Source organism: Oncorhynchus nerka, linkage group LG17 (genome assembly GCF_034236695.1).
Source record: "Oncorhynchus nerka isolate Pitt River linkage group LG17, Oner_Uvic_2.0, whole genome shotgun sequence".
Lineage (NCBI taxonomy): Eukaryota > Metazoa > Chordata > Actinopteri > Salmoniformes > Salmonidae > Oncorhynchus > Oncorhynchus nerka.
Genome location: NC_088412.1, coordinates 9,462,874 through 9,478,445, shown reverse-complemented (window position 1 = coordinate 9,478,445; position 15,572 = coordinate 9,462,874). Strand labels below are relative to the sequence as shown.

At 44.0% G+C, this 15,572-nt stretch overlaps 1 protein-coding gene, 1 long non-coding RNA gene and 3 other non-coding genes across 5 annotated transcripts in view; 4 read left to right on the top strand and 1 right to left on the bottom strand.

The window, feature by feature from the left end:
* Window positions 1-601: 601 nt before the first annotated feature.
* On the top strand, window positions 602-3,728 carry LOC115120048 (uncharacterized). Its single transcript, XR_003862082.2, has 5 exons — window positions 602-753; window positions 1,259-1,358; window positions 1,758-1,820; window positions 2,213-2,279; window positions 2,514-3,728. It is a non-coding gene; the product is annotated as an uncharacterized LOC115120048 (long non-coding RNA).
* LOC115120055 (small nucleolar RNA SNORD60) lies at window positions 1,421-1,509 on the top strand. Its single transcript, XR_003862088.1, has one exon. It is a non-coding gene; the product is annotated as a small nucleolar RNA SNORD60 (small nucleolar RNA).
* Window positions 1,945-2,014, top strand: LOC115120051 (small nucleolar RNA SNORD38). The gene has a single exon (XR_003862085.1). It is a non-coding gene; the product is annotated as a small nucleolar RNA SNORD38 (small nucleolar RNA).
* LOC115120054 (small nucleolar RNA SNORD60) lies at window positions 2,344-2,432 on the top strand. Its single transcript, XR_003862087.1, has one exon. It is a non-coding gene; the product is annotated as a small nucleolar RNA SNORD60 (small nucleolar RNA).
* Window positions 3,729-7,442: 3,714 nt separating the features above from the next.
* The window catches only part of LOC115120049 (growth arrest-specific protein 2-like), a 56,233-nt gene continuing 48,103 nt past the window's right edge, over window positions 7,443-15,572 (bottom strand). Inside the window, exon 9 of the mRNA XM_065002758.1 lies at window positions 7,443-8,012. Coding sequence (XP_064858830.1) covers window positions 7,818-8,012 — 195 coding nt within the window. The 3' untranslated portion in view covers window positions 7,443-7,817. The remainder of the gene's footprint in view (window positions 8,013-15,572) is intronic.

Genomic DNA, 15,572 nt, shown 5'->3' with positions numbered 1-15,572 from the left:
GACACAAATTTTCTCAAATTTCACTTTTTTGCTTGCCTTGGTTTGTACTTGTTATTTTCCTCCCTATACCCTTACTTGATTCACTCAGTTAAGTGCTCTTGTCATTTTGAGGGACAGACATTGTCTCTGTGGGTTTTTGGTAAAAATGGATCCGTTACATTGCATCCATCTTGGAACATAAAATACATCCTATGACGATCACTTATCAGGTTACAGTGCTTTGTTTTCGGCAGTGCTGCGGTCAGTAATGGATCCCAATGTGTTTATAGTATCTTTAGGTAAGACTTTAGTAGGAATTCATAATTATTTAATTGTTGACTTCCATTTGAATGGAATGTAACTATTTAATCAATAAAGCATACGAAATGGTCAGGGACAAACCTTTCACTGTAAATACCGTCTGAACTAGACATGATGGTAACAGAATTTGAAATTGCTCGCCATAAAAAATGTTCGTGGGATTTGTAGTCATTGAAGTACAGACAATTCTTGTGTAATCTACGGGAGCCTCTGTAGCTCAGAACTACAGACGAATAATTGGCTGATTATCCGGCGGGGTCCACCCCAGACAGGAAAAAGCCTTATAAATACCCCGCTCTTCGCTCATTCAGTCTTTCACTACCAAAGACACGGCGTGGTAAAACTTCACAAATCCACCGGGAAGAATTATGGCTATCATTATAAAACTAAGTTGTCTTTGGCAGCCGCACAGCGAACACCATGCATCCGCAATAAAATGACTCGATCCCTTTGGTGAGTAATCATTTGCAGACTTGTTGAGAGCTAGTTAGGTCTTCATTTATGCTGCACCTCGTTTGCTTTAGCTATTTTAGGTTACGAATGAACTTGGCTAGCGATTTTCTCCCGTTTTATTTCGAGGATTAATTTAGTGGAATAAGCATAGTTAGGTAGGTTGCTACCTTAACTAGATGATGTTTTTAAAGTATATTACATGCTAACCTGTTTTAAGCTAACGTTACTTAACAGTAGCTAACACCACGTGGGTCGATAATGCGCAATTTTTTTTAGAATTTTAATATTGGGTCTTTCTATGAAGATATCTTTGTCCAGTTCTGCTACTGAATGATGGTGATCGATATTTGTGACTCTGAGAAGGACCTGTTTTTAAATATATATTTTTAAACGCTTATTAGTTAACTAGTTGGCTGCCCGGCCTTAATAGAACCGAGCCAACGCCTTAATTACCTTGAATCACTTTATTCATACAGTTGAACTAATCGACCATTTGTCTCTTCAGTAACAGGGGTTCAGATGGCACCACCAGGCTGACTAGCTGTTCTGGCCTGTAGAGGCGGCTGTACGAAGTCCGTGATGTGAAGCTGCCATCACGTCGTCAGGTGAGTCTCATTTCCTAATGTTAATCAATCTGACTTAACACCTGGTCAGGTTTAAGGAGCAGAGCCAGTGACGACAAAACTAAAATAACTTTTCTGACACCTCGTATGAGAGCTGGTAACAGCCTCTGATTCTAACTCCACTCTGAGGCTCTGATTGTAGTATTGGGCTCCCTAGTGGTGCACCGCCTCTGTCACTACATGTCCTGGTTTGATTCCAGGCTGTATCACATCCGGAGTCCCATAGGGCTGTGCACATTTGGCCCATTTAGGTTAGGGTTAGGCGGTCATTGTAAATAAACATTTATTCTTAAGTGACTTCCCTAGTTAAATAAATGTGACTGTTGCAGTATTACTGGTGAGGTATTCTGCTGATTTATTTTATAACCTTCAACCCGCCAGGAGTTTGACGTCAGTCTGAGACCATGTGACCTGCATTGGACCGCCCTCCACCCCATCCCTCAGGTAAACCAGGCTCTCCACTTGCACACTACGACACTTGAGCCAGTGATCGTTGGTTTATTGTTGCAATGGGCCAGTGGTGTTAACCTAAGGTTTCTGGTGTCGTTTATGACTGTTTGTGCTGGTCTTTCTATGAAGATAACTTTGTCCAGTTCTGCTACTGAATGATAATGATCGATATTAGTGACTCTGAGAAAGATGTTTTTTTTTTTTTTTAATGCTCCAATTAGTTGGCTGGTTAACATAAATACTGACCCTTGATAGAAGCACTCTAAATCTTTCATTGTGTTGGTCTAACTAAAAAATAAATATATTTCATGTGTCTGTGCTAATTGTCTTTTTGGACCCTCACCAGTTAGCATCACTGACATGATTGGTCTGATTTCTCCCACCAGACTCAATGCTGCAGTCTGGTTGGTCAATCTGAGACCATGTGACCTGCATTGATCCATCAGCCCTCTGGTAAAGAACCCCTCGTACTGCTCACACTACTTTGTCTTCTAGTGATTGGTGTATAGTAGCAGTGAGCCAGTGATGACAAAACTAAAATAACTTTTCTGACACCTCGTATGAGAGCTGGTAACAGCCTCTGATTCTAACTCCACTCTGAGGCTCTGATATTAACTATACATATATGTGTTACTGTAGCCTAGGTGATGTTTTGGATCTATGCTGACCTCAAGTGTTCTGTTTCAGGTTCCATAGATGGGAGGGGCTTCCCACCACAATGGCTGCCCATCCTGTAGTTTCTCTGGAGTGTTGGGTTTCAGAACCAGAAGGGTGCTGACCGACTTCCATCATGTTGAAGGGGTGGTTACTACCTACAGCTGGTGTTATCCAATACATGTGCTATGTATCAAGCTAAGCATTGTATGTGGGCCAAATCATGAGCTAAATCTTGTAGTGAATCTGGAGATTGGCCAAGTTCAAGAGACTGAACTGAAATGGTACATTTTATGATTTTAGCTGGGGGGGGGGGTCTCTGTAACACTGCTCTGGTTTCTTCATAGTCAATTCGTTCAGGCCCTAGTTTTAGCACACCTGGGCTGCAGTCCAAACACTTAAGATGCACCCTACCCCCTTCAGCCCCCATTAAGTGGACACTTCTGATACCCTATAATGCTGCCTGATCAGTGTACACTTGCAGGGCAAGGAAGGATTTTTAAAATGGCTGCCCTTACCTGGAAATCTATCGCTCCTCCTGCGATTTGTCTTTTAGCCACCGGTAGCTTGTGGGTGTTTTTATGTGCTACAGTCAATTATGATAGCATATCTGAATATCTTAAATGTGAAATGTATACGCCTACTGTATCTGCTAGAAAATTAATGAGTTGCCTACCGTTAGCCTGTCTAGCTGGAACATCTGAAGATAAATGTAGTAATACAATTTCTAAAAGCTAACCAAATATTACTTTATGAGATGTTTATGCTGTCATGTGCATTAGTAGTACAATTTAGAACTTATGTTTATTTTTTACGTTACTTGTAAATTGACCACTAAAACGAGGGCTGAGGGGCTTATGTTGCGAGCTTCCCTTGCTTGGCTAATAATTTGCACCGCCTGCCAAGATGGTGCCGTTATTCCCCCAAGGGCATACCGTGTTTTTGGTTTGGACTGTGGCCCTGTACTAATGTCCCGTTATATAGTGAAGTGCCACGAAGGACACAGGCAAATTAGTTGGCCCAGAACGGCAGCGCAACTGGCATTTAATGGGTACTTCAGGATTTTGGCACACAATAATAGTAGTGTTTTTATTTATGTAGGCTGTAGTTTTATTACTTAATTACTATTTTGTTTACCATTTCTGTTATCCTCACCCTGCCTCTATCTGGACCCTACAGTCTGCAGCAGTATCGTATATCTTGGGTCTTTTGTTCTGCTAAGGTAGTCAATAAAGTTTTTACAATGTGTTCTGGTAGTTTGTGTGAATGTGATTGGCTACTAGTTCCTGTTTTGGTCACAGTTCTGTGACTGACAGATCACTGCAAGCTGGCTCTAATAGTTGCTGTTGGCAGTACTGACTTACCAGTAGGGGTCACTAAAGTATCACCGTGGACATGTCCACCAGCTGGCATCTGGTTAAACTATCAAAAGGATACAATAAGTCTGACCCTGTTGCTTAGGTACAGAACAGGAGCCCTACACCAACCTGAGGGCACTGTTCCACCACTTGGCACTCCTGGCCTGACAGGAGGGCAGCTCCCACAGTCCAAGCTCTTCTGTCCCAGCACCCCAATGGTGGAACCAGCTTCCCCCTGAAGCCAGGACCGAGTCCCTGGCAGTCTTTTGAAACCATCAAATCACACTTTTTATATATATATATACACAATTTAATCATCTTCACCACCCCCTACCTCAGACTGGCCGGCCCAGTGCTCCAGTTGAGCTTGAGAGCTAGGTGCGAGTTCAACTTAAATTTGAAAGGCTGAGTTTTGGTTTCCCCTGCTTGTTTTTGCTCCCTATTTGAAATTGCTGTGGGTTTTTCCTTTTAGCCTGTTTTTTTTTTTCAGTGGCAAACCTAGGTGTGCATCCATGATGGGTGTCTGTTAGAGCCCCTTAGTGGCTGTGCCAACTTTCAGTGGGTGTCTTTGAACCCCTTTTAAACTTTGTTTGGTTTAACATTCATTCAATTGTTATGTTTCCACAAGACAAACTGGAATGTCTCTCACAAAAGAAATCCCTGACAACCAAAGTACCCAAGGTAACAAACATGCTTTAGTACCACATATTCCAGCCTCAATCCCAGGCAACAAAACATAAATCAATCATTGCATAGACTGTTCTAACAGAACAAAAAATCACGTTTCTGTCAAAGTAAAATGGTTAAAGTATTTTATGGGTCATTCCACCTCGAAGCACATGCCTGTTCTGAAATCATTTGTTAAACATATTAGCATTCCTGCATTTCTGTTGAATTTGCGCTCAGAAATTACGTTAATTTATTGAACCTAAACGACCGTCGTGACATGATAAAACAGGGCCCTAGTCGTTTGTGACCGTAAAGTCAGGTGATGGATAACTCAAGCCTGTTGCCCACCGTGTGTTTTGTAGTTTACATAATCTAGAAGAGATGCAATCACTGCATGTGTTGGAGTGGTGCTCATCTGTAAACCACTCCAGCACCTTAAACTGCTGCCGGCATCTTAAATGAGGATCAGCATTTATTTCCCCCGCTTCAAGCACGGATCACTGCTGTGGCCGACATCTAGGAGAGATGTAAGACCAGATACATGAAGTCACATCCTCATTATGAACGTCTTAATTTCGTGCTCCGGTAGTTGGTAACCATCACCAGTTAGCTATCGTCAAGGGAACCGATGATCTATAAACAGTCTCGCATCCCAAATAACTAAATCATTATGGAGGGAATTCCTACCCGAGCGCGCGTAAATGACAAGTAATTGCCTTTTTAATTTTTTTAATAAACGGCTCTTACGCGTTTTCTGACCTTGAATTTAAGCATGAGAATAGCATGCCATTCACCCGATATTCCTTTGGGGCGGAGATCAAATAAATAAATGGTGTGACAGAGGTGAGTCTACAGATTCTAACCTTGATTTAATTCCACCTTTACGCGTGATGAAACAATGAACAAGGTCGAGCCAACCGGTCGGTTCTAAGTCAAACATCTTTCTTTCCCCCCATAGACACCATTCTCACACAGTAATTTCATAGGCTCTCCACGGTAATACCCACATACACTCACTGTTCGTTTCATTACATTTTTGCATCACTCCTTCACATCGTTAGTTGACCTTTTTCTCTCCCTCTGTCACGTTCGTGTGGTTGTTGCTGATAATCACCTGCAGTAGTAGATCATATTAGCCTAACGTGTTACAAATTGTGCAGTCATTTAGGACGTGTAGCCAGATTGAATCATTATGGGACTCCGACCACACCGTAGCAGGTTAGCCCGGTGTACGGTTCACGACGTCTGGACCGTTGTCATCACAGTTCCATGATTAGTGGGGATTATGGTATAATTTATAGTCTACCGTTCAACCTCTATTGTACACATTTTTCACTTTCCAATATTTCATGGTTTGAACAAATTAATGTCAACTTTTAGGATGAATCTAATCACTATTTTTGATTCACCAATATGTTGTGCCTAAAACAAAATATATAGTTCAAAATACACTTTACAAAAATATAAACGCAACATGTAAAGTCCATGTTTCATGAGCTGAAATTAAAGATCCCAGAAATGTTCCATACACAAATCTTATTTCTCGCAACTGTTGTTCACAAATTCGTTTACATCCCTGTTAGTGAGCATTTCTCCTTTGCCAAGATAATCCATCCACCTGACTGGTGTGGCATATCAAGGAGCTGATTAAATTGCAATTGGCATGCTGGTTGCAGGAATGTCCACCAGAGCTGTGCGGAGGAGTATTTCTTTCTGTCTGTAATAAAGCCCTTTTGTGGGGGAAATTTTCATTCTGATTGGCTGGGCCTGGCTCCCAAGTGGGTGGGCCTATGCCCTTCCCGGCCCAACCATGGCTGTGCCCCTGCCCAGGCATGTGAAATCCATAGATTAGGGCCCAATGCATTTATTTCAATTGACTGATTTCCTTATATAAATCTGTAACTCATCAAAATCTTTGAAATTGTTGCATGTTGCGTTTTATATTTTTGTTCGGAATACTTTCCTAAACCCTAAATAATATACAAGAGCAGAGTATTTTTAAATCCACCAATTGGTGCTGTAACGGAGACGGAAATGGTTTTCTTTCATTGACCCCTAATATTCTGAACCGTTCTCTCCATATTCTAGTGAGTCTGGCGACAAAATTCTAATTAAAGGTACACCATATTTAAAGGGATGGCTTTAGTTAAATGTACTGAAAACCCTATTGAATGAAAACTCCACGAGAAAATCTGTTGGCAACCAAGTGGGAAGGTTTTCAGCGGTTGAATTGCTGCCATCTTCTTGCTGGGGTGGTGTGCGGCCATCTTTACTCGTTGCTGCGGTGGGGTGCGGCCATCTTTACTCGTTGCTGCGGTGGGGTGCGGCCATCTTTACTAGTTGCTGAGGTGGGGTGCGGCCATCTTTACTCGTTGCTGCGGTGGGGTGCGGCCATCTTTACTCGTTGCTGCGGTGGGGTGCGGCCATCTTTACTCGTTGCTGAGGTGGGGTGCGGACGTCTTTACTAGTTGCTGAGGTGGGGTGCGGCCATCTTTACTAGTTGCTGAGGTGGGGTGCGGCCATCTTTACTAGTTGCTGAGGTGGGGTGCGGCCATCTTTACTAGTTGCTGCGGTGGGGTGCGGACGTCTTTACTCATTGCTGCGGTGGGGTGCGGCCATCTTTACTAGTTGCTGAGGTGGGGTGCGGCCATCTTTACTAGTTGCTGAGGTGGGGTGCGGACGTCTTTACTAGTTGCTGCGGTGGGGTGCGGCCATCTTTACTAGTTGCTGAGGTGGGGTGCGGCCATCTTTATTCGTTGCTGCGGTGGGGTGCGGCCATCTTTACTAGTTGCTGCGGTGGGGTGCGGCCATCTTTACTAGTTGCTGAGGTGGGGTGCGGCCATCTTTACTAGTTGCTGAGGTGGGGTGCAGACGTCTTTACTAGTTGCTGCGGTGGGGTGCGCGTCTTTACTTTTGCTCTTGCGGCCACCTTTTTGCTGCGGTGGGGTGCGGACGTCTTTACTTTTTGCTGCGGTGGGGTGCGGCCACCTTTACTAGTTGCTGAGGTGGGGTGCGGCCATCTTTACTCGTTGCTGAGGTGGGGTGCGGCCATCTTTACTAGTTGCTGAGGTGGGGTGCGGCCATCTTTACTAGTTGCTGAGGTGGGGTGCAGACGTCTTTACTAGTTGCTGCGGTGGGGTGCGGACGTCTTTACTTTTTGCTGCGGTGGGGTGCGGCCACCTTTACTAGTTGCTGCGGTGGGGTGCGGACGTCTTTACTTTTTGCTGCGGTGGGGTGCGGCCACCTTTACTAGTTGCTGAGGTGGGGTGCGGCCATCTTTACTCGTTGCTGCGGTGGTGTGCGGCCATCTTTACTCGTTGCTGCGGTGGGGTGCGGCCACCACCAGGTAGCTGTTTGAGGTGAGGTCCTTGGAGGACATGGGAGAGGTCTTCCCCTCCACTCTGGAGATCTGGAGCATCCGACATGGGTCGTGTTTCAGAAGGTAACTCTCAAAGGTCTCCCAGCCTCCTCCCACACGCACCATCACATGCTTGTTGTGTAGCATCTAGGAGAAGAAGATTACATTATTGTCCATTCAGTGTTCACAAATTAACATGTGTGTTCTGCTTTATCCCAGGCAAGGCGAATAACAAACATGTGTAAAAACTGGGATCATCTTTAGCTTTCAATATAATTTCATGGTGTAGTACAGGGATATTCAAATCAGATCCTGGAGGTCTAGAGTACCGCTGATTTTCTGTTCTACCTGATAATTAATAGCTAGTCCTACAACACTGAACAAAATACACAACATGTAAAGTATTGGTCCCATGTTTCATGAGCTGAAATAAAATATTCTAGAAATATTCCATATGCACAAAAATCTTATTTCTCACCAGTGTGTTTACATCCCTGTTAGTAAACATTTCTCCTTTGTCACGATATTCCATCCACCTGACCTATGTGGCATATCAATAAACTGATTCAAATAACATGATCATTACACAGGTGCACCTTGTGCCAGGGGACAATAAAAGGCCACTCTAAAACGTGCAGTTTTGTCACACAACACAATGCCACAGATGTCTCAAGTTTTGAGGAGTGGGCAAATTGGTATGCTGACTGCAGGAATGTACACCAGAGCATTGAATGTTAAGTTCTCTACCATAAACCTCCTATTATATATCCTTTTAGAGAATTCGGCAGTACGTCCAACAGGCCTCACAACCGCAGACCACGTGTAACCACGCCAACCCAGGGTCTCCACATCCAGCCCCCCCACCCCGCCCTCCCTGAGGGATCGCCTGAGACCAGCCACCCTTGACAGCTGATGAAACTGAGGGTGTATTTCTGTCTGTAATAAAGCCTTCTTGTTGGGAAAAACTCATTCTGATTGGCTGGGCCTTGCTCCAATGTGGGTGGGCCAGTCTCTCAAGTGAGTGGGGCTCTGCCCCACCCACGGCTGCACCCCTGCCCAGTCATGTGAAATCCATAGATTAGGGCCTAATTTATTTATTTCAATTGACTGATTTCCTTATATGAACTATAACTCAGTAAAATCTTTGACATTGTTGCATGTTTCATGTTTCATATTTTTGTTCAGTACAATATTTGCACATCATTAACAATGGCATTGTTGGATTCCTTTTCACTAATAAATGACTCAAAACTAGAAATCAACATGCTGCGCGTTCACCAATACATTGTAATGTGGGCTGAATTTTATACAGCAACATTCTGTTTATTTAAATGACAACTGTTTATTCGCTCATGCTGCCTGCTACCTATTGCACATTTTCTGGGTGGGTTGGGTACCATGGCAACCTCTTAGGCCACACCAATAAATGGCAAGAGAGGGAAATAAAAAAAATACATTGTCATCAGACACAAACATTTGTCTTTACGATCCTTGTTGGAACCAAACAATTGATTCTCATCCAAAACCTAAGCCTAAAATAGCCTTTTTTCCCTTGTGCGGACCACTTGTCCAAATGTTCATTGTTTTACTATAGCAAAACCAAACACACAAAATAATAAGATGTCCATAACCTCATACGTTGTGTTTTTAACTGCAAGGGAACCAGGTCATATGAATTCTACTAATGATGTGATAAACAACAAGATAACAGATCAGAAGCTAAACATTTCGAGTGTCACTGACAGGAAGTACCAGTTTGACCCAGTGCAGGCATACTGCTGATTGTTGCTGACTGCTGGCCCCGATGGCCAAACACAACAATGTACACTTTATCAGTTCTGAGAGGAAGAAAGTAAGAGAGTGTTCCCCACACCCATATACACTATATAGACAAAAGTATGTGGACACACATTCAAATGAGTGGATTCGGCTATTTCAGCCACACCCGTTGCTGACGGGTGTATAAACACAGCCATGCAATCTCCATAGACAAACATTGGCAGTGGAAGGGCCTTTACTGAAGAGCTCAGTGACTTACAACGTGGCACCGCCATAGGATGCCACCTTTCCAACAAGTAAGTTTGTCACATTTTTTGCCCTGCCAGAGCTGCCCCGGTCAACTGTAAGTGCTGTTATTGTGAAGTGGAAATGTCTAGGAGCAACAACGGCTCAGCTGCAAAATGGTAGGCCACACAATCTCACAGAATGGGACCGCATAGTGCTGATGCGCGTAGGGTGTAAAAATAGTCTGTCCTCGGTTAAAACACTCACTGCCGAGTTCCAAACTGCCTCTGGAAGCAATGTCAGCACAAGAACTGTTCGTCAGGAGCTTCATGAATTGGGTTTCCATGGCCGAGCAGCCGCATACAAGCCAAAGATCACCATGCGCAATGCCAAGCATCGGCTAGAGTGGCGTAAAGTTTGCCGATATTGGACTGGAGCAGTGGAAATGCATTCTCTGGAGTTTATTTACGGTTTATTTAACCTTTATTTAACCAGGTAGGCCAGTTGAGAACAAGTTCTCATTTACAACTGCGACCTGGCCAAGATAAATCTAAGCAGTGAGACACAAACAACAGCACAGAGTTACACATGGAATAAACAAACCTACAGTCAATAACACAATAGGGAAAAATCTATAAACAGTGTGTGCTAATGAGGTAAGATTAGGGAGGTAAGGCAATAAATAGGCCGTATTGGCGAAGTAATTACATTTGAGCAATTAAACACTGGGAGTGATAGATGTGCAGAAGATGAATGTGCAAGTAGAGATACTGGGGTGCAAGTAGAGATACTGGGGTGCAAGTAGAGATACTGGGGTGCAAGTAGAGATACTGGGGTGCAAGTAGAGATACTGGGGTGCAAGTAGAGATACTGGGGTGCAAAGGAGCAAATAAATAGCATAAACAATACGGGGATGAGGTAGTTGGATGGGCTATTTACAGATATGATGAATCACGCTTCACCTCATGGCAGTCCGACAGATTAATCTGAGTGTGGCGAATGCCAAGAGAATGCTACCTGCCCAAATGCATATTACCAACTGTAAAGTTTGGCGGAGAAGGAATAATGCTCAGGTTTTTTTTTTCATGGTTCAGGCTCCTTAGTTCCAGTGAAGGGAAATCTTAACGCTACAACATACAATTACAATCTAGACGATTCTGTGCTTTCAACTTTGTGGCAACAGTTTAGGGAAAGCCCTTTCCTGTTTCAGCACAAAAGCGAGGTCCATACAGAAATGGTTTGTTGAGATCGGTGTGGAAGAACTAGACTGGCCTGCACAGAGCCCTGACCTCAACCCCATCGAATGCTTTTGGCATGAATTGGACGTCGACTGCGAGCAAGGACTAATCGCCTGAAATCAAGTGCCCGACGTCACTAATGCTCTTGTGGCTGAATGGAAGCAAGTCCCTGCATGTTCCAAAATCTAGTGGAAAACCTTCCCAGAAAAGTGGATGCTGTTGTAGCAGAAAAGGGGGGACCAACTCCATATTAATGCCCATTCAATTTGGAATGAGATGTTTTATGTGCAGGTGTCCACATACTTTTGGTCATGTAGATGGGGAGAGAGAGAGAGGAGATAGAGTTAGGAGAGACGAGAGAGAGAAAGGCAGAGGGGGAGGGGAGAGAGAGAGAGAGGAGATAGAGTTAGGAGAGATGAGAGAGAGAAAGGGAGAGCGTGAGAGAGAGAGAGAGAGGGGGAGGGAGAGAGAGAGAGGGGAGAGAGAGAGGAGATAGAGTTAGGAGAGATGAGAGAGAGGGGGAGGGGAGAGAGGGGGAGGGAGAGCGAGAGAGGGGAGAGAGAGAGAGGGGGAGTTACTACTCTGGAGGAATTGTAATTAAACCCTCTTGCTGTTTGGGGTTTTCGGCTGGGTTTCTGTATAGCACTTTGTGGAAATGGTTGATGTAACAAGGGCTTTATAAATACATTTGATTGATAGTGCATGTAGTTTGCTCTCTGTCAAGCCTCCAGCAGCATAATATAATAACATCAAACATTTAACAGAATCAATCAACAGTCCATTGGCAGTGGTTCCAATCATGACAGTATTGTCCCCAAGGCTCTGTGACTAGGGGATATAATGGGCTTTTGGTACAGAGGCCTTTTCAATAATGAATCTATGGTGCTGGGAGACAGGGGGACCCCAGCTAGATCTGTACCCAGCAGAGAGAGGGGAGCCTGGGGGTGGCCTGGTGGCCTCCTGTGATCTCAAAGTTTCAGACTGGTCAGTCCCATCAGTAAAGGTACAACACATTAATTTACTGAGAAGGGCTGAGAAGGTCAGTCTCCACAGACTGACTGCTTGTGGAAGGCCAAGGGACAGGGTATTCATTCTTCTATATACTGTACACTACACTCAGCCTACATCCTTGGCTTTTTAGCTGGAGGATGAGGGATCAGCTTTGTATAAGCCTACACCCTTGGCTTTTTAGCTGGAGGATGAGGGACCAGCTTTGTATAAGCCTACACCCTTGGCTTTTTAGCTGGAGGATGAGGGACCAGCTTTGGACCCTTGGCAGCTGGAGGATGAGGGACCAGCTTTGTATAAGCCTACACCCTTGGCTTTTTAGCTGGAGGATGAGGGACCAGCTTTGTATAAGCCTACACCCTTGGCTTTTTAGCTGGAGGATGAGGGACCAGCTTTGTATAAGCCTACACCCTTGGCTTTTTAGCTGGAGGATGAGGGACCAGCTTTGTATAAGCCTACACCCTTGGCTTTTTAGCTGGAGGATGAGGGACCAGCTTTGTATAAGCCTACACCCTTGGCTTTTTAGCTGGAGGATGAGGGACCAGCTTTGTATAAGCCTACACCCTTGGCTTTTCTCCTGAAGGACACGATTCCAATGCACCACAACACTTTTTATTTTGTCTTCAGATGACTGTGGGCGGAAAACTAATTTCTCTCCTAGCAAAGGAGGATATTTCTGACCTGTCAGCAATGCATTTTTATTAGAGAAGAGGCAGAGTGGAGAGAGAGAACGAGAGGGGGAGGGGGAGAGAGAGAAGGGGAGAGCGAGAGAGAGAGAGAGAGGGAGAGGGGGAAAGCAAGAGAGAGAGAGGGAGAGGGGGAAAGCAAGAGAGAGGGTGAGAAAGGGAGAGGGCGTTACCACTCTGCAGGAATTTTAATTAAACCATCTCTCTCAGTGAAGGCAGAGCGCTGTGCTGAGAACCTAGAGTGAGAGGTTGAGGGTCACACCTATTGAACTGCTGGAATTGTCTAGCAGGAAGCTCACATATAAAAACACACAGTAACAGACATTCCATTCCATCCAACGCTCTAGAATCTAAGAGGTGCATTCTTGGGATTCTAATATAAACAGCCATGGACAAAGAAGAATCAAGACTCTTGCCTCCGTTTGTTACTTGTCCTTGGTTGCTCAGCAACTCTCACGTATGGTTGAAAGAAACACTGTCTATCGTACAAAAGGCAGTCAGAGAATGCTGGGTATTCACATTTTGCACGGTAGAACATATTTTCTAAGGGGAAAGCGTGCTTCCAGATAGATAGACACTGGATGGTAATTTTGGTGCATATGTTTCCCCTCGTACACGTCCTTCTTTGTTTTGTGATTTTCATGTTATGATCAGTGCTCTGACGTTCACTGTATATTTCAGTTATCTGTCAGTAGGATGGCACTAAATCGGACCAAAAGGTTTATTTCAGACGCTGAACACTGGTCCATGTCCGGAGAAAACCGGGCTAACATACAGAACCGGTCCTATTCTCCAGTTGTGATCCAGTTGTCCATTCAGAAGCTGCGCTACCAGTAGAGGGTCTTTCTAGAGCGGATTGTCAGCACATCTCGAACTACAGTCCAGTTCCTCCTTCCACAGCATCCTCGTTCTCAGACGTGTGAATCCTGGTTGGAGGTTGCCAAGTAACCACAGATCCCAAGGGCACCAATGCTACCTCAACCAATCTGTACTTGTCAATATACTTCATTCGCGCAATGTGCTTTTTGTAAGGTCTGTTTGAGGTACAGTATTTATTTAGCTACATAAGAAAATCATATTTTATGTAAACGGGGAGGATTATTAAAATTACAAGCGCCGTTAGCGCCATGGCAACAATAATAGCATTATCCTCAAGCATCTTTTCTAATCCTATGGACTATTTATCAAGCCTGTTGGATTGAACTGGAGGGCTCTCATCTCCCAGTACAGTGGGTGAACCAGAACCACATCAACCCTGGCTGACCCATAGAGATAGACACCGGAGTCTAGATGGATAGAACCCGTTTTAGCATGGACGATACAAGGAGTCCTTTTATATATATATATATCTATCTCCATTTTATCTATCTCTCTATCTCCATTTTATCTATCTCTCTATCTCCATTTTATCTATCTATCTATCTCCATTTTATCTATCTCTCTATCTCCATTTTATCTATCTCAATATCTCCATTTTATCTATCTCTCTATCTCCATTTTATCTATCTCCATATCTCCATTTTATCTATCTCTCTATCTCCATTTTATCTATCTCTCTATCTCCATTTTATCTATCTCCTATCTCCATTTTATCTATCTCTCTATCTCCATTTTATCTATCTCTCTATCTCCATTTTATTTGTTTATTTAACTAGGCAAGTCAGTTAAGAACAAATTCTTATTTTCAATGACGGCCTAGGAACAGTGGGTTAACTGCCTTGTTCAGGGGCAGAACGACAGATTTTGTACCTTGTCAGCTCAGGGATTTGAACTTGCAACCTTTCGGTTACTAGTCCAATGCTCTAACCACTAGGCTACCCAACCCATGGGTTGGCCTCTTGGCCTCGAGACAGACATAGTTGGAATACCATTCACCAGTAAATGAAGCCTCACAGCAGCAGAGGAGCTGCTACCAGCAGGGACAATGGCCGTCTGTCATCCACACAGTCCAAATATCAACACACTGCAATGTGGCACCGTGGCTGTAACGGTATGAATGTGGCATTGTTCCAAATGGCACCCTTTTAGTTAGTGCACTATTTTTGACCAGGGAATCTGGTCTAAAGTAGTGCACTGTAGAGAGAATAGGGTGCTGTTTGGGAGACGCCCTGTGACCTTACATTGAGATAAAGAACCTTATTGTTGGTGAACTGAAATCCCCAATATAATCCAGCCTGGATAAAAACCCGGACAAAAAAAGGGGGACAGTTCAATAAACAATGGCGTCTGTGGGCGAAACATTGGGTCAACTAAAGTCCAGACTCATTCAATTCAGACTCATTCAATTCAGACTCATTCAATTCAGACTAATTTCAATTCAGACTCATTCAATTCAGACTCATTCAATTCAGACTCATTCAATTCAGACTCATTCAATTCAGACTCATTCAATCCAGACTCATTCAATCCAGACTCATTCAATCCAGACTCATTCAATTCAGACTCATTCAATTCAGACTCATCAAATCTCAGAACAATGAGAAAAGAGTGGGTTTGCAATGGGGACAGAATAAGAGGAGTCATTCAACAGCCGTCTGTAGTCATAGAGGGTCTATGGTCCCTGAGGACACTGAGGAGCAATGGGCCTAAGTAAGTAAGAGATTCTGTAGACGGCGTACATCCATATTCATGGATGGATTCACCTGGCTTGTTAACTCATATAAACAAATATTATATTATACTGTACTATAGGTCTACTATATTTATATGCTGGGGCTCCCGAGTGGTGCAGCGGTCTAAGGCAGTGCATCTCAGTGCTTGAGGCTGTCACT